This window comes from Lethenteron reissneri, chromosome 64 (genome assembly GCF_015708825.2).
Source record: "Lethenteron reissneri isolate LAM-NWPU_2019-01 chromosome 64, ASM1570882v1, whole genome shotgun sequence".
Taxonomy (NCBI): domain Eukaryota; kingdom Metazoa; phylum Chordata; class Hyperoartia; order Petromyzontiformes; family Petromyzontidae; genus Lethenteron; species Lethenteron reissneri.
The window spans coordinates 7,140,108-7,164,185 of record NC_083842.1 but is presented as its reverse complement, the minus strand read 5'-3'; the positions used below and the strand labels follow the sequence as shown (position 1 = coordinate 7,164,185).

At 40.4% G+C, this 24,078-nt stretch overlaps 1 protein-coding gene across 1 annotated transcript in view; it reads right to left on the bottom strand.

The window, feature by feature from the left end:
* Nucleotides 1-1,108: 1,108 nt before the first annotated feature.
* The window catches only part of LOC133359071 (von Willebrand factor A domain-containing protein 7-like), a 48,000-nt gene continuing 25,030 nt past the window's right edge, over nucleotides 1,109-24,078 (bottom strand). Inside the window, exons 10-18 of the mRNA XM_061577454.1 lie at nucleotides 19,597-19,713; nucleotides 18,309-18,506; nucleotides 15,347-15,491; nucleotides 13,230-13,382; nucleotides 11,945-12,040; nucleotides 9,627-9,889; nucleotides 7,969-8,117; nucleotides 5,113-5,266; nucleotides 1,109-2,802 (exon numbers count right to left, since the gene is read on the bottom strand). Of these exons, the coding sequence (XP_061433438.1) occupies nucleotides 2,425-2,802; nucleotides 5,113-5,266; nucleotides 7,969-8,117; nucleotides 9,627-9,889; nucleotides 11,945-12,040; nucleotides 13,230-13,382; nucleotides 15,347-15,491; nucleotides 18,309-18,506; nucleotides 19,597-19,713 (1,653 nt within the window). The 3' untranslated portion in view covers nucleotides 1,109-2,424. The remainder of the gene's footprint in view (nucleotides 2,803-5,112; nucleotides 5,267-7,968; nucleotides 8,118-9,626; nucleotides 9,890-11,944; nucleotides 12,041-13,229; nucleotides 13,383-15,346; nucleotides 15,492-18,308; nucleotides 18,507-19,596; nucleotides 19,714-24,078) is intronic.

Genomic DNA, 24,078 nt, shown 5'->3' with positions numbered 1-24,078 from the left:
TTTAAACCCCCCGTAACAAAAGCCCCAATCGGCAACGCGGACGCGAGCAACGTCATTCGCCCTCCGACCCCTGACCCCCCGTTCAGAGCGTGTGATTGCTGCACGGGGCTGTGTGAGGGGAGGCGTCGCGTTTGACTGGCGGAGTGGCAACGAAGTGTTTACAGGCGACCGTGAGCCAGCGACGAACCATGCCCCTCTCGCGAACTCGCGGGGGTGCGACCCAAGGAGGAGAGCCGGCGGTGCGACGGCCCTTATCCCGCGAGCGATGAGCCCAGCAGCGGCAGCAGCTGCTCACCCACGAGCGAGGGATCGGGAGACGGCGGAACCCCTGCGGCCAGCACCCAGCAGGGAAAGGCCGCGAGGGCCAGCGGCCTCAACAAATTCACCCATATGTGGCTATGTGGTTGCACATTGTTAAACAACAGTGTACAGCAATGTATGCTTTACTCAACAGGTAGCGGTTTCGGTCGAGTTTCGCTTTGTGCACCTTTTTTTGGAATGCATCAACCACACGAAGTATATAGTTGTGTTGCTATTTGGGACCTGATTGAAAACCAGTCAAATTGATCAAAGTTGATAGAATAACATTAAGTACTTCTAAGAACAAACATATGTTAGAAAGCGTTACCGAATTCAGGCATATGAATGCTGTTCTTCTTTGTTATTATATTATTTAGTGAATTTATTTTAAGTTTACCTTTCTTCACCGACGCCATTAGTGCCTTTCATAATTTGCCAGATGGTGGTGGCACATGCCTCTATTCTAACACTGTGGAGGCAGCTTCTTCTTGTTCCTTCGTATGTCAGCGAGGCAGTGAAGGTTGGTGAATCACACATGCTATGAAACTCCCTTCTTGTAGACGTTGAGGTGCCATACCCTGGATTGTCAGGAGAATGTGGTAGGCAAGACTGTGGACTCCCCCTTTTCTATCTGTATGGGATAGAGTGTTGCTCCCACGCATGTGTAGATTTTCTCTGGGTGCTCCGATTTTCTCCATGTAATTACCACCCATATTTTGGCCGATAACACCTTCATATATAGAGGACTGCAGAGCTTGAAGGGGGATAATTTGTTATCGGCTTGCTGAGGCTTCCTTTCCTGCTTGTCTATGGTTGCTCACACCTCTGAGCCGTCTCTCTCTTTAAGAATGAGTGAACGCATTCGAAAGTTAAAATCATTATTTTGTATTAGAAAAAAACCGAAACCAAACAATCTCATGCAAAACTATGATTTTGGTGCTTTACATCAGATACTTAGGCTCGTGTGTAATACTATTGCATCAAATTTCTACGTTTTTGTTGCTTTATTTTAACATGATTATGGTGATGGTAATATTAATCGTCTCACTTTGCTCATTATAATAACATGCAATAGTCCGTACAGGCACATTTAAAATTACCCAAATAAACTGTATGGGGAATAAGACGTGTGGGAAATTCTGTACCTTCAAGAGTATTTGATTGTTTAATAGTACCACAAATATGTGCCCTTTTAAAAACAATGGTGATTGAGGGCCTCTCTATGCATGTCATGCGGGTTGGGGGAATTTTATGACCATGCTTCAGCATGCGGGTCAGTGCTGCTTGGCAATGGCGTGAAGCATAGTAAACGATAAGAATGGATAAGAAAGAACCTGCCACACTATGTTGTTTAACACCGCATGAAGTACTCGTAATCAAAAGTAAATTGTATTTGCTCTTGTTATCAAACCACATGATTGTGCGAAGATCGAGGGAATAGACACAGCTGTTCTCCCAACGATTTGACAGCTCAGACAACACATGCTGTTGCCACTAATGCGTAGTTTTTTGCCACTCCCTTCCACTATTTGCAACATAAATTCGAACCATTTATAAAACTGATACATTCACAGTGTTTCTTATTTTCAATGCAATTAAATCAACCACTTATCGGACTAATCCCATATAATCATATCTAAAAGCAATATGTGATTGACCACTTATATTCTCTGACAGTTCAGCATAATTTGCCACGCCCACGGGTCTTCGTTAATTTTTCTCCTGAGATAACAATGCAAGCACATTAACCTCTGACATGGGGCAATAGCACTTTACTTCATGCAGCTGCTTGATCAGTAGTCTATATTTTTGAATACATCTATCCACATTTGTTACAATACCCACAATATTTAATATTGATCACCTTAAAATATGCAAAAAAATCGACATTTAAAATGTTCCCTGTAAAATTATCCCTGTACCAGTATTGAAGTGTGGGGAGACAACATTTTCTGATCCTTATTTTATGTATTACTCGCATCAGACCTGACCGAATTAGTGTAAATATATTGCCAGGTCTTGTGTTAAAAAAATAATAGCACTACACATGAAGAGGACAATAATATTTTCTCCCACAAAATATACAGATGTATTGCCTGTACTTCACATGTCAAACATTTGAAATCACATGACATTAGCAATTCCACTTAGTGCCAGGCCAAATGCAAATATGACCATTTGCCAAATGCCAATATGGAACATCGTAAACCCTGCTGATGCCTTCATGTCGTAGGAGCACACACGTAAGTTATCAGCCATATCTGTGACATTAACGCTCAACACCGTGTTGCAGCAGTCTCCGGAATAGCTCTTGGTCAACGTCTTCCCGACAGTGATGTTGCCCATGCCACCAGGTGCATCTATTATTTTGATTCCCGACCCAGTGTCATTGAACTGGATGGTCGCGTTCCACGTGCTGGATTTGCACTTCGTGTCCTGGAGCTTCTTAGGGCATTTTCTTTCAGCCATAATTTCACAGGTTGGAAATGAATCATCATCATACTGTGCGCAATGGGAGGGGGGGGGGGCATTCGTGGTAGATACACGTTAATTTAAATATACATACTTATTAGGTTTTACGCAGTTAGATTTGTCCTGTTGGCTTTTGTTTTGCCTTGCTGGCGCAGAACCAATATACGTGATTATTAATATGCTGCCTTCATCAGTAGATATGCTTTGTTGACCATATTGGCTTATGTTAATACGCATAATATATAACAATAATTATGGAGGACAATAGTATTGGTCTTGAGGGAAACAACATAGGATATCGGTAATTTCAGTTTTGTAATCAACATAGTTTCACAGTGATGAACACTTGGTTCAAACAACCACAAAGAAGGTTGTACACAAAGATATTTCCAAGAGATCAAGAGAAAACGATACTGTAACATAAAACAAGATAGATTTTATCATGATCAGGAAAATAGATCTGAACATTTTTTAAAGTTTGAAGACATAATTGGCCACTGTCAGTGATATGTTGGAAGTAATAAGATAATGGAAGGGGGAACTAGTGAGTATTTAAAAAAAAAGATATATGAGAAAAAAATCTACATGAGGAAATTGAGCAGTTTCTGTTCGTTCCAATTCCCCAAAAGCCCACCACCCTAGAATGTAAAGCTCACAGGACAATCAGCTTGACTAGTCACGCAATGGAAGTCTTACAATAATGTAATTTAGAACGTACAAAAGTTCGGATGGAGATGGAACATTGGATACATGAGTTACTCTGGAATCGAATGAGACTTAAACAGCATATGTGGGATACGTCATAATAGTATGATCTGGAGAATGTATGACATCGATTCTGCATGGAGCAAGCAAAGGAAAACGAGGAAGAGAAATCAAACACATCAGTTGGTGGAACAATGTGAGCCGCAGCAGAAGTTGGACATTTTCTCCCTCATCCCAATCATGGTGAGGGGACTGCGGAATATGCAGCTGCTATGACATTGTTAAGTAGAGAGTGCCGACCTCCCCATAAAACATGCATAATAGAGGAGGTGTGTTAACTAGCTGACAGAAAGTGGCAGGACCATTTACACTGACTACAACATCCCATATCCAATACGAGAAGACTACTTCAAACTTTGCTCAGTGGTTTTGGGAACTATTCAATGTTGCATGAATGTCTTTTAGGTTGCAGAGGAAATATAAGTTCCTCAGTAATCTGCGACAATAAAACGCTCACTCATAAAATGTAGCACCAGCTCTATTACTGGACTATGATTGCGAGCAAAATAATATTCGGATTAGTTCTATATATTTAATTTAACTCTTTGAGCAGGGAAAGAGTCCATAAGTCCCAAAAAATAATAATTGGGCAAGTGAAACTGGATCCTTCCATGGATCAATGTAATGATATATAAATTAATTGATGTGCGGTTGCTACCCTTGTCCTAACAATAAACCGACGCATACTGTTGAAAAAAATATATTTATGTTGATAGCTCTTGAAGTGTTAGTTTAATTCAACACGTTTACTCCAACGGTGCCGTTCATGAGGGCACGAGAATCAACCGCTTTGGTTTTTGATCCCATGTTCGCAAAGATTATAGTTACGTTCCAGAAATTTGATTGGCACTTTGCATACTCAGTGTTATTGCTACATTTGTTTTCTACCAAAGTTTTATGTAGAGAGAATGTTTACTTGTTGTGCTGGTTCATACATAGCAAAAAGTGTGCAGAGCACTTGGACAACAGTAACGAAATATTTATATTTACGCGATCTAACCCCAAAAAAAAACCTGTAAAAAGGATGATATTGATCGCGAAAGCCTACGTGTTAAAATAAGTTAAATAGTTACCTGGAAACCATGCTGGATGGAACCGATACTGATGATCACTAAATGATAATGAATCCAAGTGACGGAGAAGATGATCATTGATTATATATTCCTCACTTTCACGTTCAAGAGACCAGGATAGTCTCATTTACTATTACTACGTTTCATATTAATGGTGTCAAGGCGATAGGACGATAATTACACATGCAAGATGAATCACCCTTTTTGGGACTGGATGGATCTGAGCTAATTTCCCAGTTGTTGATACGGAGTGCGTAATATACAAGAGCTTGAAAAGTCTACACAGAAATGGTGCAAGATCTTGAACACCTTTAAGCGCAGTGCTTATTATCAGGATCACACGCATTATAAATATTAGTTTTGGATAGTATCTGGCGTTACAAGGAATCACTTTTAGAAGGAATCACTCCAGATGGCATTTGATTTCCTCACCAAGAGTCATTTTATTCAAAATATATGTCAATGGGATTAGCTTTGTCATTTCGATATTATGTATCATTACCTTTAGAAGCTGAGCTTGAAAATCTATGAAATTGTAGGTAGAGTTTGCTCCGTGAACTACCAGTAAAAATGTGCCAATCGTTCCGATTTCCACTGTAGAATTGGTTTCTAGCTTCAGCGTTAAAATTACTGAGCTGTTCCTGCTGATGTTGAATCTGCACAAGCACCAACCAATCCAAGTTAATAACAATTACAAAAAAAACAATGATTTCATCTCAGGAATAATATTTTTTAACACATTTTTAAACTTGTTACACAGACATGAATATTCATATTTATGTTCTTTGTCAATCCACTGTGGGATGATAGCCACCCCATGATGTCTCAGTTACAGGGGCCATTTGTCCATACCTATCCACGCTGACCAGGTAACGCCACTGATGTTAAAATTTGGCTAGGAATTGAACTCAAGTCATCTGCATCATATTGCAGTACTCCAAACACTGCATCACTACTTTACACCTACACATTACACTTGAGCACCCAGTTTAATCACAGGCAGCTGCCTGGATTCGAACCCAGAGTGTCAGGAATGCCAGCTCAATACTAGGGTTTTATTACATTTCAGTGGAAACATGAAGGAAAGATGACCAAACTAAGGTAATATATTGAAACATTTAAGAGCACAGACATAAATGTCAATCATCAAACACTTTCTTATTTTGGCCAATTGGTATCTGAATTTTCATGATCTAATTGAGTTCAAAGATCGCACCAAACTCTCATCAACCTCTTGTTTCATTATTAGACATGTGTTATAAAATGTGAAGAAAGCTGCTATTATTTTTCCAAGAATTGGTCCCACTTTTTGACAATGGTATGTCATCTGATCCAGGCGTCTTCCACTTTGCAGACCGTGAAGGGTGGAGCTTAAGTGTGAAATCTGGAACTTATTCTTCTTCCTTTGAGAGTTCTGCTTCCAAAACTATATATTTGTGTTGCGTTGCTATAGAAATCTCCATAATATTTATTTACTAAATTGAGGGTTTAATCTCGATCACGAGTTTGGTTCCGTATTTGTTTCAAAGGGGTTTCATTTGTGAATGGCCGATTATGAACCTCCGTATTGCTGTTTTCATGCACCCGTTGCTTGGTCTGACACATCCAATAATGTGTGTCATCTCTGATTTATATTCTCATTCTTTTCTTCATAATTTTACAGAGTTCTGTGTATTCAATATTCAGTTCTGCACGTTTCTTTTATATTTCTCTTCTTCTTCATAATGTCATTTGAGGTTTCAGAATATCAACTGTTTCTTTTTTAACCTTTCCCCATATTAATTGCTATGCTAGCTGAATTAGTTCAAGAAGTGGTATACATTTAATCAATTTGACCATCAGGCATTTCAATCTAAAATTAGATGGATTTGCCGATATTCCAGTGCAAATTTCATCACACCAGCCTGGGATCGCTTCCTGTGCTAAATTTGTTGAGAAAAGAGACGTCTCTAACAATCTGAAGTTTATTAATGAAGTCAGCCTTATAATTAATATATTATTTAATTATTTAATGAATCATGCAACAACAAACGAAATATATTATACTTTGTTAAAACACCGCTGGGCTGTTTATCCCAGGCTGTCTGACAAGAGTTTGAAAATGTATTAATGAGAAAAATAATAATTGTATAATACTTTCACATGTACTTTTGTGACATAACTGTATTGATGATATATTACAAATTATAGGGATGATGCCACAACGATGTTGCTGGAGTGCACCTCACAGTTTCCCCCCCCCCCCCCCCCTTAACTTATTAAGCTTTCAACGCATGTCAGAAAGGCCAGAATATACAGCTTAAATAATAATCATGATAACAATAAAGCACATCTATCCATTGTAAATACTGTCTTATAACCGAAATTTACAGAAATCCTCTTATCTACGACACTATTATCTTCCAATTCATATTTTCCCAAGGAGCTATAGGATTAGCGAAAACACCCAATTACCCATGCCCCTTGTTTTCCTATTATCTGACATTATCTACGAATTTAGTGTGGAATGGCATCCAGTTACCCGTAATATTATAATCACTCGTGGGTTATCCACAAAAAATTGGAGCCACACAAAGACATCAATAAACACAGACAAAACAGAGACACCCACAAACAGAGAGACACACAAAAAACATGGAGACACTTTACCCTTGTGGGCTTGTGCGATATTTTAGTGTATAATTGGAGTCGTGTGACAAATTACTCCCCTATCTGCAATTATTTATGATTCATCCGTGAAAAAATTAGTGTAAACCACGGATGACCGTTTGAATAATAGGACATCACATTAAAACAGATTATAGGAGTTCTCAGGTATATAGAGTAAAACCTTGGATTGCGAGTAACTTGGTCTGCGAGTGTTTTGCAAGACGAGCAAATTTTTAAAATAAATATTAATTTGATAAACGAGCGAGGTCTTGCAATACGAGTAGTACGTGTATACGCTTTGTCTGCCAAGCGTCACGTGATCACAACTGATATACGAGTGCTTTGATATACGAGTGCTTTGGATTACAAACACGTTTCCGGAACGAATTATGCTCGCAATCCAAGGTTTTACTGTATATCTACAGTTGGTTCAGAGCTATAGCCTATGACTAATTGACCAGAATGTCCCTAAATTCAGAAGCTAAGCAGTCATCAGCGTAGACAGTGATTGAGTGGACAATGCAGAACATCTATTCTTACACTGTACTGTCTACTCATCCACGTCTATGCTGTCTGCCCTCACCAACCAGTATTGACCAGCGTGGTACGTAACCTCTATGACCTGCATGGTGCTTAGAGGCCATCATATAGCAGTGGAATGACAAAAAAACACTTAATGTATAAAGGTGTGTGAGTAAAACATATTTACCTATCCAAAGGAAGAATACTGACAATGAAGCCAGGGTCCACACTGACTGTAGCTGTGAATGTGTCAGCATCACCAGAGTTAGTGACGGACACATTAAGGTAGGTTGGGATGCCAATGGCGATCTTTGGATAAGTCATTGTTGAAACAATCTGTGAGAGATTCAGAGACAATCCGACCATTGTGTGTGGCTCTATAAGGTCATATGGTATACATTATAATGCTGAAATGGGTTAAAGATTTTATGCAATTATATATTTTCTTTTTTGTTTACATCGTATAGTACTGCATTATGATTGATGTATAGTAATGATAACCTTACTCGGATTTCCTGAAGATGGCTTGGCGGTGGGCTCACATTAGTCTAACACATGATAGCGTTCTATCACAGCCGATTTCACCCTCTTTTTCTCGCATGTAAAATTGTGGCAAGATAACAAGCTAGGCTGCCGGAATAAAATAAAAATAAACATTGCGAAGAGGTTTGGATGTGGCACAAACTAGGATTGGGCTAATCCCCTGTGAGTTGCGTGGATATTTTGGGCTGTCATTCATGCTGCATTACCTATCCAGTTGTACTGCACATTCTGCTGGCACAGGATGGACTCTAGGGATTGTGGACCCAGCCTCACTGCTCCAAGGGACGAGCAACTCTCCACAAAGGCGTGGTACTGCAAACCTATCCTCAACGTATCTTGCTCCTGCGGTTGGTTGACCTTAAAATGTGCTGTTAATTATTTTCCCTTTGATCTCAGTCAACAATTAAATCATGTGCAATAATTAATTGATCAATATTGTTATGCTAGTTTACTCACGAAGCCTCACTGAGTCTAAATAACAATTTTCAGTTTTCGCAGTTGGTATAAGGCTTGCATTCCAGCATAACATCGCCTACTCTATAAATGATGGCAAGGGACCTTTCGCAACCACTGTCACTGTGAAGCAGATGGTACGTAGTATTTTTTCTTAATACACCAGGATTCCAATCGTGAACGGATTAGAACCTGTGAATGTTGTTGCAACAACTACTCCTATTTATTTGATGGCGAAATAAAATAGTCCATGAGCTCAACATTTTTCATACTGCGAAGTGCGGTGTTTATGTATTCAATTCTGATGTTCAGAACTCCCTTCTGAAAAAAAATCACAGGGATATATGTTCTCTTGATTTGAAGCATTCGTGACTGCATGAATCCATACTCTTCGGTTCTTTCGGTAAAGTCACGTAGGTAGAAAGAATATAAACTAAATCACGACGCTTCGGGCGCAACACAAGCCTCCGTCATCAGGCAAGAAATATATTATCTTTTTTGCCAGTGATCTGCCTAGAATCCCATTCCTAATTTAGATGTTATCCCTATCGAGTATAATGCTTCCATCTTTTTTATTTAAGCCAACCATTCGTCAATTAACAATCATAACCTCCTTTATTTTGTATGTATATATGTTGAACTTCTTTCACGCCGTACGTAGAAACCCGTGATAATCCGGTGTACTCACTGTTGACTATGTCATCTGCAATCATCTTTGTGTTATTTGCATTGTATTCTCTGATTTCATTCGTATTTTCTCAGGTATGATAAATCATGGGTTAAAACAATAATTGTTTGTTTCACTGTGGAGAAATCCAGAGAGTAGGGAAGCCATTGATGGGAAATTACCTCTAGTGTTATTGTGGTGACTTCAGAAATTGTTGGAAATACTCGGCCAAAGGTGTCATTTCTCGAGTCCTTCCCGCTGACGTACACAGAGAACTGCTCCTCTGGGAGGGAGTCAATCCTTCCAATATAGTCTCCTGGGCTGGTGTCGTTCAACAAAATAATTTGAAGAGGTCGACCATCAGGTGATAGCAGCGTCAGCATCTCAGCAACAACACTGCTGGTGTCTTCGCCTGTAATGGTGACTTCCACCAATAGCGGCACGCCTGCAACGCCACCATCACTCATTAACACAATCACCTTTATTCACTATCACCCATTACCCATAACTGACAAACCAAAACTCATCATGACTCACCATTATTCACCTTTTGCCCATCAATCACCAACCATCACCGTCATAATCATATGTAGCACATACTAGACCTCGGTACTATTGGCCAAAGTCACCTCATGCGACCTCAACTTTGAAACGGATACAACCACCACCACAATCTACTCAATTGACACCAACACCAGTGTTATAACCACGTAAATGTCATAATTAATGGAGAAAGGTGAAGGTTGAGAGTTGTGGTGAGAAGGATGTGCCCTGTTATGGTTTTGAGGGTAAGTATTAAGTGGGTAGTGGCTAGGAAAAGTTGTAGCAAGGCAGCATACGAAGAGAGAGAGGACAGGTTGAGTGCAGTGTATGCAGAGTTAGAGAAGATGGTAGACAAGAGAACAAGGGAATCACGCGGTATAATGGAGAAGGGAAGATTCCAGTAGGTTCACCATGTTTGGCTTGTGCCAAAGCCTGCTAGTCTACGACCCGTGCAGTCCTGCTCGACCTCTGTACATTACCTGCGAATAAGCAATTTTGCAATTTTGGTGGCTCCAAGCTAAGGATCACACGCCGACTTCCATGGCTGTACAATGGAGTCAACTTTCATGATTAGCTATTCAGACTGTGTTAATCTTGTTAAACCTAACCAAGTACTATTGAATTGCCATTCACGTTGACTTTGTCTATTGTCCTGTAACCCCCAAAATCAATTTCATATCCCATTTTTTCTAATTTGGCAGGTTCACGGTTCATGAAAAAAACGCAACTGCAACTTTCTTTGTAAAACGTTTCCTGTGATTTATTTAGTTTTGGATGGTGATAATTCAGAAGGTGAGGTTGAGAAAAATCTTCACGAAACAAAGCTCTGACTGGAGTCTGTCTCATGCTCATCGGTACCTGTTTGGTTTGTCTTTGCTCATTGGCTCCTGTTTGAGGAAGTTTGGGTTTGGGCTTTTCAGAGTTTCTAAAATTTTATTTTTCCCCCAAGCCCAAACCGACCCTCATAAATGAGGGAGGACAGAGTTAAAAGATTGGCAGGAGTTACCATGAGGTGGAGGAAGGACATGGAAGGTTCTGGAAGTAAGGCAGTGTCAATAAAAATATATATTTGGGCAATCGTCTGGGTCATATTGTTTAAGACAGCCATGACGATGTTAACCCTGGTTGTGCAGTGTAAAGAGTGTCTGTCAACCAATAAAAGAGTAGCAGAGGAGTTGTATTTGCTGAGAGTAGATGTTCATAGTGTAGCAGAAGAGAGGTACCTGCTAGGTGTAGATGTGTGTCGATTTAGCTGAGGAGATATGCCTACTAAGGGAGCTAAGACATCGTAAACGACCAAGTGTGTGTCGCTCAAATAATAAATATTGGTTAGGGTGCAGCTGCATGTATGTAACATGAGAGGATAATTTAACATGTTGTGAATATGTAATTAAGTAATTCTGCAACGCTTGTGTGTAATCAGACTTAGTATGAAGTATGTTATGTTATTTATATTGTTGTAACTAAAACTGACCCTTCTGTGTTCTGGAGATGTGGTCTGACATTGGAATATAAATGATGTCTCTGGTCTTTGGATTCAACTACTCACTATAACATCCAGACAGACTGTAACTGGGACTAGTGGAGGTAGAAATCATACCAACACCAAAACTATCACACCAACACTAACCAAAAGCAAATTTGGTAAGAAAATAATTTATTGTAATTTAAAGTATTTTGTTACCACTACATATATTAAAGAGTCTTGCATTCTGTCTCAATATTCAAAGTGATTGTCACACAGGCAAGCATGAGGGAGTGGGTAGGTAGATACTGGTAAGGCCGCCTTCCACTTCCGCACTTGGTAGACTGGGGGGGCACAATAGACTTTAGCCTCCAATAAAATCCGTGTTGGGTGACAAGATATGCATTTAGTTTGCATCCAAACTTGTAATATTTGTGGGTAGAGGCCTCACCGTGTTTATGTAGGCATATATATGAGACTTTATGCTCTAACCTGTTGATGGTTTATTCGTGATAGCCCTTATACCAGGGTGCGGCCCGACATCATCTTCAACTCCAAACTTGTAGATGAAATTCAAAGAGCTTTCTCCTTAAAGTGTACAAATATAACATGAACCATTATAGGCGTAATGACATATAACACGTACATTTTGCACCATGGAATATTTGTGGGAAGTATTGTTACCAAGTCCTGATTAAGGCGAGACATGGAAATGTACGGAATTATTAACCAAACTTGGTCACATTTTTCTTCCCAGAGTTGATGTTCTTAGATCGAAACAGGTACACATTAAAGGCTGGGTTGAGATATCACTCACAGCCAATGTTAACTCTTTAGGGCAATGAAGCTCAGATCGCCAGGATTATAACACAGCACCATCCTCAACAAGTCACAACAAGCAGCACATGTTGATGTACCTGGGGGATAATGGGCAAAATTACCCCTTTGTCAAACAAACTCCAATACCAGGCCAGTCATCTGGTTTTGATCATACATTAGCCATGGCCAAGAATCGAACCTAGGTCTCTGGGTTCATAGTGCAGTGATCTAACCACTGTACCACCTCGCCACCCCAATATATACAATACAACGATAATGCATCAAATGAAATAACTGAAGCAATCCATTTCCATACATGTTTATTTACTGCATATTACATATGCCATCGCATTTATAACAATAGGAAGTTGCTCCATCTTTGTTGTGACCACCACCTGCAATGTCCTTTCCATTGTGGTCATTACCTCCAACTGCTATCATGGGTTTAATGTCAATGCTGTCTATGTAATACATTTCAGCATTGCCTTTGTTCGTGCACGATTGCATTAGGTCCACTGAATTTAAATATGGCGTTCTAATCTGAAATAACAACATAAGTATTAAGTTGTTCACATCACAGTTATTGTAAAGGTCCCAGTGACATGTATGTATGTTGAACTTCTTTCGCACCATAGGTAGCCAATCGTCCTAGTCGGAGGTGCGACATTACGGCTATTGCAGTTGACACAAAACTCATCGAATCACAACTACAATGTGGTCTTTTGTCTGGCAACCTCTGGGTGCCACCCCAGTGCCTATGTCAATAACCCACCCTCCTTCATCCTTTACACTTGCCCAACTATCGCAAAATCTCTGTAAGTATACAGTAAGTACATTGTCTGCAATTGAAGTTCAAAGTATCCGAACTTAGATGTTACACAGTGTCTATGCTCCTATGTTGGTAGGATCAAAATTCCTGGTAGGACAGAAGATTGAGGTGTTCGAGGACTTTCATTACCGATGATACGTAAACTTGAAGTTCCCGGTGATGTGATCTGAATTTTCCAAACTCCACACATTTTTGGCTCCTTTAAGCGAATGATAAAAGTGCTTCCAGATATTTGGGTCGATAAAAGTGTTGTATTTCCTGCAACTGCACTATCCATTGTACCTGTGGAGTAAAAAAATGCACACATTCACACACATACACACCACGGAGATTGGTTAAGAGTATTGGGGTGAGTGATAAGATGATAAAACGAAAAATCTAATATTTATTATCTTGCAGAGGTATACTTATCACAAGCTGTCTGTAATATATCATTGTTGTGTGTAAATGTGTGCATTTGTGTGTCCCAGGCAGACTTCATCATGTTATTGTCGTTTAAGATAGGTTGTTTTACTTTGCTCCGAATGTTTAGTGTATTATTTATAGCACTGATCGTTTTTTCATTGTTTAGACAGGTACTATTTTGTTCATCATTTAGTTTCTCAATAGATTTGAACTGTTGCATAGAAACCAAATTGCATTCTCCCATCTCCAGTCAGAGAATCAATAGTTGCATTCTGTCTATGACGCATAGACCAGAAACATGGACAATGACATACTGTACATGTGTGTAACACACGTGCTGTTGCATTTTACAGATTATCACAATAAATGTGTTTGCCCTCAATTTGGAGCAACTGCCCACGTCCTTCATTTCCAGTGTGCAACACTTAGTTCATATAACTCCCTCTCAAAGCCTCAGAAGTGCTTCCTGATTCCTGCAAACAATTACATTTCTTAAACTTTGTTTGCTAAAGAGTTTTCTTTCTGCCTTGCTTCTCCATGTTTCTGGAATACCCTTACCACTCATCTGCAGCTTGGTTTCCTCTATTCATTCTCCCTCTTTATTTCTCTATTAAACCAAAACACGGAGCATACTTGCACATGTACCTAACTTTTTCTGGAACCTCTTGGTCGCTTATATTGTACCGTTTTTTTATTCCCGTGTGTTTTGTTTACAAAAATTAAATACCTAATTTGTTAATTGGACAATATTGCTTAAGGACCCTGTACTCAATGAGACCTCCTTTACCAGTGGCAAAATATAGTGATAGGTTTTTACCCTTTCAACTGGTAGAAAAACTGACACCTTTATACAAGGCATCATGTTTGCAATAACCACAACACAAGCAGTCAAAATGCAAACAAAAAGAAACAACTCTGATAATGATATGCACTGTCCTTGAAGTTGATTGCGCCACACCCGAGACAGCTTTTCTTAAAGCCTAGTCTCCATTGGTGTTGGACCAGATGACGCCAAAAGGCGTACTAGGCTCTAAGAAAAGCTGTCTCGGGTGTGGACCAATCAACTTCAAGGACAGTGCATATCATTATCAGAGTTGTTTCTTTTTGTTTGCATTTTGACTGCTTGTGTTGTGGTTATTGCAAACATGATGCATTGTATAAAGGTGTCAGTTTTTGTACCAGTTGAAAGGGTAAAAACCTATCACTAGACCCTGTACTCGTTCTCTACAATATTCATGTTTTTGCCTTTGTTTTGCTTTGCTCTGCTCATGCACCATGGGAAGCCCTTGTAAAATAGCTGGCCAACTGTCTAAATGGGATCATCTATGGAACAAAGAGCATCAACTTAAACTCAATAAAATCTAAAAAATGTGATGATTAATGTGAATGAAGACAGCTTTTAAGAAGCGTTTGCTCTTTTAAAATGTGGTAGATTGAAAACATCGTGTGTACAATGCAATCGTGAATGGTGAATGTGTATATCCTGAAAGTGTTATTGTTTTCAATTTAAACCTGCAAAGATTTTAAGTTAACCACTGCTTCATGGGGTATTTTAAATCTAATACTGTGCTTTTAATTCGAGATTGTTTATTGTTTGATAGCTGCAATGTTCACCTCTCACTGCACTCTCATGCAATGTAGTTTTCATTGTTTAGGGCAATGTGAGATGAAAATTGACTGCGTGGTGAATGGTTAAATCTGGAAACATCAATTTACTTCTACAACATAGTTTCTAAATACAGAGTGTAGGTTTGAATAAAATGTCCCCACCCATATGCATATGATTGCAACCAAACGTCTAGAACCCATTACAACAAAAAAGTAAGACATAATTTACATACCTGATGGATCAGAAATCGTAATGTTAGGTGATGCAGAGACTGTCCCCGTATAAAAAATGACAATGTCGCTCACAGAATTGTCAACTGGAAATGTAAGGACTTTGCTGGTCGTTGTATCAACATGACGGACATTTAAAAGGTTCACCTGAAAAGGTGAAATACATACTAGTTAAAATGAATTTGGCACAAATAAATGCAAGCATCAATGCGTCACAGTTTTAATACACAATCACAAATGCCTTAACATTTTGACGTCGTTACTTTATCCCGCCATTATGGTACTCATGGAGTCGTCATGAAACAAAATGTACGCATGGAAATTATTGCATCACACTTTGTTGAATAATGGAGCTTAATTCATGTGAATGATGGACGGCAATCCTGCCACCAGACAATTAGATATGAAAAAAACAGAATAAATGTTATGCTTTTTGGCAATAAAACAGATGTTGAGATGTTCAAACACCAAATACAAACCTTTAGTAAGGAATCAAACCTGTATTAACCACACGTACATGCAAACAAACATGTTTTTTGTCTAAAAAATTTCATACTTTGATATTGGCAAAAAGGTCCCATTTTGTATACAATTAGCTGCCTGGGTGAATTGTGAGGAAACTGCAATTAAAATGATAAAACGATAAAATAAAGATGTGCACGAAAGTAGTGTTTTTGGAAGGCTGAACTTGATCATTTAAAATTATATATCAATGTGCTAAAATATTTTTTATATATATAATTGCATGTTTATCTGATATGACATGAGAATCAAAAACATAGTCTTTATAGAATAAAATTGAACAAAAGCTTAAAAGTGCGAAAATAAATATGTCAACATGTATGCTGGAACTTATACTGAGAGACAGAAAGAGGAACACCTATATTTAGCGGACACATGCAGGTTCATTGACATCATTCAAGTTGTTGAGAAGATTCGGCATGGATATAATTCATTACTATAAGGGGCGATGGCCAATGGTGAATAATTACCGATTTGTAGCAAAGGATTGGAACACAGACAAGAACATATCCACTGCGACGATGAATAGATAGATTCTTCTCGTCTTCATGTAGTAGGTAGAGTATTACATGGAAGGATGCCCTGGTTGTCCACCTTTTTAAGAAGGGGGCCATGTGGATTTCAATAACTACTTGGGCATCTCCCTCCTCATTGTGCTGGGAAAGGTCTTGGCAATGATTGTTCCACATTGCCTTGCCAGGCACTCTGAGAATAATTTTGTGGTTCCCCAATTTAGTTTTCAGATATATAATCGATGTTCCCTATCTGTCTACTGCAGCAGAGATGTAGGGACTTTATACAGGATCTATATGTCTCCTTTATAGACCTGGCCAAGGCATATTCTTCCATTAATAGGCCTGGGCTTTGGATTATTCCGCGTGCTTTTGCGGTCCCTGGCCCTATTCTGACAATCATTAAGGACCTTCATGGTGGTGGACAGGCCAGGGTAAAGCTGCGTTACCAGGAATCAGAGGCACTTCTGGGTCACCTTAGGGTGTGACAGGAATGTCCACTGGTCCTACACTATTTAACACATATTTTGACCATGTAGTTCGAGACGCTTTCCATAGCTGTACTGGGGGATTTTCATCTGGTGCACACACAATGGGAGGCTGATTGATGCGGCCTTTTCATCAGTCCTGCCGAGACAAAGCATTTGCCTGGGTATTTTATATTATCAAATCCTCTACCACATCAACTACCCTTGAGTGATGGGGCAGTTGTGGAGAATATTCAATACCTGGGCAGTGTGCTTGTGACCACCACTGGTTCAGCATTGGAGGTAAAAATTAAAATTTAAAGTTAATAATGGAAATAAAATAAAATAATAAATCACGACGTTTCGGAGGCAACACAAGTCTCCGTCATCAGGTGGGACCGTCACAGCTAAAATTACTGCATCAAGGTTCAAATCTAGAATCAGCATTGGAGGTCTCACTCTGAATCAGTCAAGTGTCATTACATTGTCATCAACTGTGTATTGCTGTGTGGAAGCTACCTGGTTAATCACTCCATATGAAGCTTCTGATTATTATTTGCTACAGTTATGCCATCCCTTATCTGTGCTTGCAAAACATGGAATCCGGTAATTAAATATGTGCACCGATTTGAAACATTTAGGCTGGCCTGCCTGTAATCCGTCCTGGGTTTAACTTGACTGAATTGTCAAATAAACTCATTGATCCTTGAAAGATCTGGACAATAGTCGCATATCTGAGCTCCTCCATTTGGCGAGGCTGTGTTGGCTGGGTTATATAGCGCATATGCCCAGCGACTGTATGCCCAAACAGTTTCTGATTGGCCAGATAGAGTGAGTGAAATTGACATGGAACAGTTGAAAAGGTGATGGACTGATGTAGTATAGGAGGATGTGGAACTAATTGGAATTGCCAATGACTGGTATCATACGTTCCAATATTGGCATTTGTGGAAAATGCTCGTGAAGGATCCAACTTGGTAGTTTAAGGCAGCCACCCTCTAACAAAAATGAATGATAGACGAGTGATGCTCACGTCAACAAGCAGAGCAACCGTGTGGCTAAAATGCAGTGGGGAGCACAGATGGTGCATCTGCCAGTCATCGCTGTCAGTTACTTTATAACATCTAGGTTTGTCCTGTGACCTGATTGCGAGTCTTCTGCACTTCATTTCGCCTTAAATTGTACCTAGCCTGGTACAAGTTCCGTGGCTGTTATTGTTACTATATTGCAAAACCAAGAGAGATGGCAGCAGCTTGGACAGGCCATAATCCAGCAGTGGATTGATAATTGTGCACGCCTGTAATCCAGCACTGTGGGGGGAAGAGTTGGTGAATCTCCCTTCCTGTGGGCGTTGAAGTGCCATGCCATGGCTTTCCAGGATAACGCGGTCGAGTAAATGTGTGCTCCATCTGTTCCATATGTATGTGATAGAACATTGTACGTGTAGAAATATCGTAACTCACCTGCTGCGTCTTTGTGAGGTCTCCGATGACTACCATTAGTCCTTGAAATTCCGTACTTGTTGGATTCAACATCAAACCCCCAGTACTAAAAGCAATTTCGTCATATTCAGGGTATGTAAGTGCGCGTGTTCGCTGGAAGTTTCCCTGATTGTCCAAAGAGCGCATATATCCTGACCATCTCACGTGCACAACATTCACCTGGAAATATATGTATATACAACATAAAATAATGTTATCTGCAATCATACTTCAAATAGTTTACAGACATACATCGAGCTAATACCAGGAAACATCAAGCATATGTTGTTCAATATTGAAATGATAAATAGTACAATATCTAAAGCTTGTTAAAATTATGTATATGCATATGCATATTGTTGATTCGTTATACTTTAGAGTAATATTTTGTTGTTGCATTTATAATTATGTTGTTGCATATATATTTTATAATGAAAAATAGAAAGTTTTGCTGTATCTATATTTAAACGCTCACCTCCCACATACTCTCATTCATCAAATGTGGTTTTGCAGTATGCGACCATTAAAGCTCACACTGATTACCACAAGTGTATAAAATTACTTAATTTCCTGCAGGTGTACAATAATGTAGTACAGGTTTGTTTACGTGTTTAATCTGTCAATCACACGTGCAATTGTAACATTCGGTTTCAGTGGCGGCTCCTGCAAAATCTCTCAGGGGGGGCAAATGTCTGGATGATTGATAAGGATAAGGTCCACCCATGCAATGGATAAATTAACAGCTTAAGCATGTAAAGGCAACTTCACTTCTTTAATATTAATGAAAAATAAAGTGACTCTTACAATACATCTTGTTTGTTTCTATACTCACTATTAAAACAAACCACTCAAGTTTATTTTATTAAAGATTCCACTAGGTGGCCACAAATTATATTGTTGGATGAAACGTGCTTACGTATGATGACGTAAGCACGTATGATGACGTAAGCACGTTAGGGCGAGCCCTCCCGGAAGCCATAGAGAATGCATTGCAGCGCCCCCGTTCGAAAAAAAACATCTTTGAATGTAAGTCTATGGGGCCACTCGGGGCGATTCTCAGCCGGAGTGAAATCGCCCAAAAAGAGGCGGTACTCCACAGAACGTGACATGACGCTGATTGGACTATATCCAGAGGCTGCAGTGACGGCTAGCATGACTCTGTGGTTCAATGACATTGGTGGTGCGTCGCCCAATCACCCTAATGATGAAACCGCCCCTGTTCGGTTTTGATATAAAGAGTATACGAGTCGGGTGTAGTAAAAGGTCTTACTTTGCATTTCTTTCTCTCTCCAATGGCAACCGCTTGTGGCATCAGATACGCATCTTTTGCAGATGCATCCGTAAAGATGAATATCTCCGAGTGTGGCTCAATGGCATTCAGGCACAGCTTAATGAAAGATAACAATGCGAATATCAGTGCTATGCTCATTATCCATAAAAGTGACACCCCGTCCAATCGTTTGGTGATATAGTACAATCCAATTTACATAGATGTAAAAATATGTTCATCACAATATGAAGTTATAACAAGTATTCCATCCACCATGCTTAATGAGATACAGAGTATTATCTGGCAAAAGCAAAGGAAAAAAAAGAGCAGTTTGACGATGGTGTGCACAACTTATGTGCAATTATGATTGTGCCTTTGATCAAACTAGGCGCCTTGTTACAGAATTGCAAGATTGTGAGAGGTAGTGACCTAGGGAGGCCTTCATCCAGCAATATATCGACCAAGATTGATGATCATGTTCTATGTATCGTGAAGTTATTGGCACTGTGGTGTGACCCTGCTTTGACTAGGCGAGGTTGAAGTTTTGTTAAGGGCCTCACTGTGCCTTATTATATTTGTAGTGACTTGTAGCGTCACTACTGTGTGAGCTTGTACACACATGACGTCACTACATCGGGTATATTGGAATGACGTCACGGCCGGGTCGGGGAGCCCGGAGGCTGTCGTCAATGCCACGGGGGTTGTGTCAGGCCATGGCACTCTGTATGAACCCGGCCGGACACGTGACCAGATAAGGTGGGGGCCGGGGACCCTAGAGGGACCTTGGGGGTCGCGTGGCCAGGGGCTGAGCCTTCTCGAGGATTCGAGAAGGTGGGCGTGGCCTGGGCGTGGCCCGGGTATGTCGAGGCAGATATAAGCGGGCTCCGCACCTGGTGCGGGGCGGCTCGGGTCCGGGATGAAGATGCCTCGTGAAGATGCCTCGTGAAGAAGAGTCAAGCCTCAAGTCAGCGTGGCCAACCAGTAGCCCCCCTGGCTTGGCCACGCGAGTCGTATGAGAGCGTCAGTGTTAGCGAGTGATGGTGTGTGTTAGCGAGGATATGTCGGTGGTCACCACCCTATGTTAAGAGTTGTGTTAATAATAAATAGTGTTGCCTCCCAAAGTTCCAGTGTGCGCCTGAATTGAACCCACTACATCTGTATAACTTATATTTGCTCTTGCTATGTACATGAATAGTATCATTGTTACGAGTTCAACCATAATTGTTATTATCGCTGGTGCCGTTGTCATTAGACCAATAGTCATCTATAGTCTCGCAATAGCATCTTTATTTGCCCAATAATTAGCATTAAAAAAAAAACGCACAACAAAATTAGAATCACTATCCACATTTTAATTAGTCCCATCATTATTAATCAGCCCTGTTATCATTATTAGTTCATTATTGTTATGAAAGTCAACATATTACAACCATATCATTACCCATCCCATCTTCTTCATTAGTTCCATAATCATGATTATTATTGTCATCGTTATTTTCCCCAAAATAATTAGTTCCATCGTTATCATAATCATTAGTTCTGATATAAACATGGCCATCTTCATAAGAAGCACAACCACTACGCTTGTTTTGGCTTGAACCAGTTCTGAACATGGTCCAAATCCCAGCTCAGAATTCCTTGAGCTGAGCCGAAGTGGCTCACGACATTGAGTTTTTGGTCGGTGGTGGAACACGCCTGTAATGCAGGACTGTGGATGTGAGGCTTGGTGGATCACAACATGTCCTGAAACTACCTGTGGGCATCGAGATTGCAATACCCAAGATTGTCAAGAGATTGCAGTAGAGCAAGTGGGCTAAATTCCATCTGTTCTATCTGTATGGGATTTTCTCTCACACCTATCAATACTCATCAACTTGGGGGGAATGGGGGGAGATTTCGTGATGGTTCACCCATGGCTGTATGTCCTGCTTGTCTGTGGTTGCTCACACTTCTGAGTAATTTTCTGTGCACGTTACAATACTGTGCATGTTACAAATTGAAATTATTATCATTGTTAAGCCAGGGATGAGCAATACTGGAGCCAAGCCAAGGTCGAGTCGTGGCTCAGAATATGGGCTAAAATGAATTCATTGATATAATACTGTAACATACATTTTCATTAAAAAACCTATATATGGATATTTTGTAAACGTAAAGGTACGTAAATAAAACAGCGCCATTTAATGAACAGATGCTGTAGTTGACAGATACACATGATGCATGGCATGCAAAAGATATGACTTTGGTAAATGGTTAAGTAACATTATCAATTTGTAGTGACATCGCGGGATGTCACTGGGTAATGCAGGCCCGAGAGAGGCACGGCGTGCGGTGTATTGACACCGCGGACACCTCTAGGATTTGGGTGCAGTACCGGCCCTAGAGGGGCTCTGTGAGTACTGATCAATAGCCTTGGATGGCACCATGCTTGGCGTGCAGTGCTGGCCCCTACAGGATAGGGTGTGGGAGTGCCGACCATGGGAATGGGGTTACTTTCGGCCGTGGCACTCTGGTTGACCCCAGAGGACACGTGACCGGTTAAGTCTATACAGGGGCCCAAGTGGGGGCTAGAGGTGGTCACGTGTCAGGGTTGAAATCCTGCTCGAGGATTCTGGAAAGTGGTCGTGGCCAAGGGCGGAGCCAGCCACGCCACAGAGGATATAAGCCGGGTCCTCCTGAGGGACCAGCGCTGTTGTTCATCCTGAATAATTTTTCGTCTACGTTCTACGTCCTACAGAGTCTCCAACACGTGGACTGGGACCCGAGCTGTGGTCCGGTCCATTGTAGATAGTTATGGTGTAATTAGTTTAGTTAACCTGGTGGTCACCACCATAGGTTGTTATTCTGTTAAGGGGCAGTTACCCCGTGTGTTGGTGTTAATACATGTGTTGCCTCCAAAGAGTACGTCTGCGACTCAGTTGAACTCACTACAAATTTAATCAACTTAATTTTGTAATAAATGCTAAATCTGTTGCTTTTACCACCTTGTTTGCATTGCCATCAGGATTTCCAGATTTGGTTGCTTGTTTTGCATTTATTCTATCGACATTTCTCCATGTATTACCGCTGGAATCTGTAGGAGTTTAATTGGGTAATCTTACCTAGTGTTCGCACTTAAATATTGTTTGCGTTTATTGCCGGTGTGAGCTCACCCATGATTAATCACATGTATAAGTGCCCACTCTGCTCATAGCTTTGGGTAGCCAGGTGCGTTTCATTTTATTTTAAATGCATGCAGTGGTGGCCAGGGATTGGACCCCGAGGCCCATGTACTCTGTAGAGTACAGGCACACCCCCAATTTAGATTTGGGCGGACTTCGTGCTGGGGGATTGAGCTGCTATGTTGTGACATGGAGGGAGTACCTGGTCGCCATTGCAGATACGCAATTGTCCTTCAAAAGAACACTTTAAAATAAAGTTTAGCCGTTCCACAAACTTCTGGTGCTCATCTGTTGTGGAGTCGCATATTTTTCCGGAGGACAGACCACAAAGCCGAGTACCTCCTCATTTTCTTTGGGTCTTTCGGTAAAGCCACATAGATAGAAAAAAAGTAAACCCGTAAAAACAAAGTTTTTCACTATAAATCCTTTATATGCGTGGCGGCTAGAGTCCTCTCGTCCTCTGGCTTGAGATGGCTGCCACGTATGGGTCAGATGATTGTCTGCCACCATTAAGCAATTGGTAATTAAATATTTAATTTGTTTTCCCTAAACAGTGTAAAATTTTTGAATTTTTTTTTTCACGAAAATTAATTGTCACACACAACGAGTCTGTGTGGAAAATGTCAGCTCGATTGGATCACGGGAAGTGGGTTAAAAAACGAGCGAAAGATTTGCACTGTCCTAAGCAAGCAAGCGAACTTAACATAAAGGATTTAAAAATATATTCGCCTGTGGAGGACGCGGGGATCGATCCCGCGACCTTTGGCATGGGAAGCGAGGGCGCTACCAACTGCGCTACTCCGCCACGGCCTGTAGAGGGGTTACGCTCTGGGCTCTTACACTGTGACTTTCAGCCAAAGCCATGAATGAGTTATATTTGAATATATGTAAAATACATTTTTTTTGCCTAAAAAGTGTAAAATTTTGGGAATATTTTTTCACGAACATTAATTGTCTGGCACAACGAGTCTGTGTGGAAAATGTCAGCTCGATTGGATCACGGGAAGTGGGTTAAAAAACGACCGAAAGATTTGCACGGTCGTAAGCAAGCAAGCACGCAAGCAAGCAAGCAAGCACGCACGCACGCAAGCAAGCAAGCAAGCGAACTTAATATAAAGGATTTAAAAATATGAAAAATATCACGACGTTTTGATCGCAACACAAGCAATCGTCATCAAAATAGCGATTTATTTCACCTGATGACGATTGCTGTGTTGCAATCGAAACGTCGTGATATTTTCATTATTTTTTCTATCTACGTGGCTTTACCGAAAGACCCAAAGAATATGATTTCCTGCAGTCACGAAAGCTTTAAGTCAAG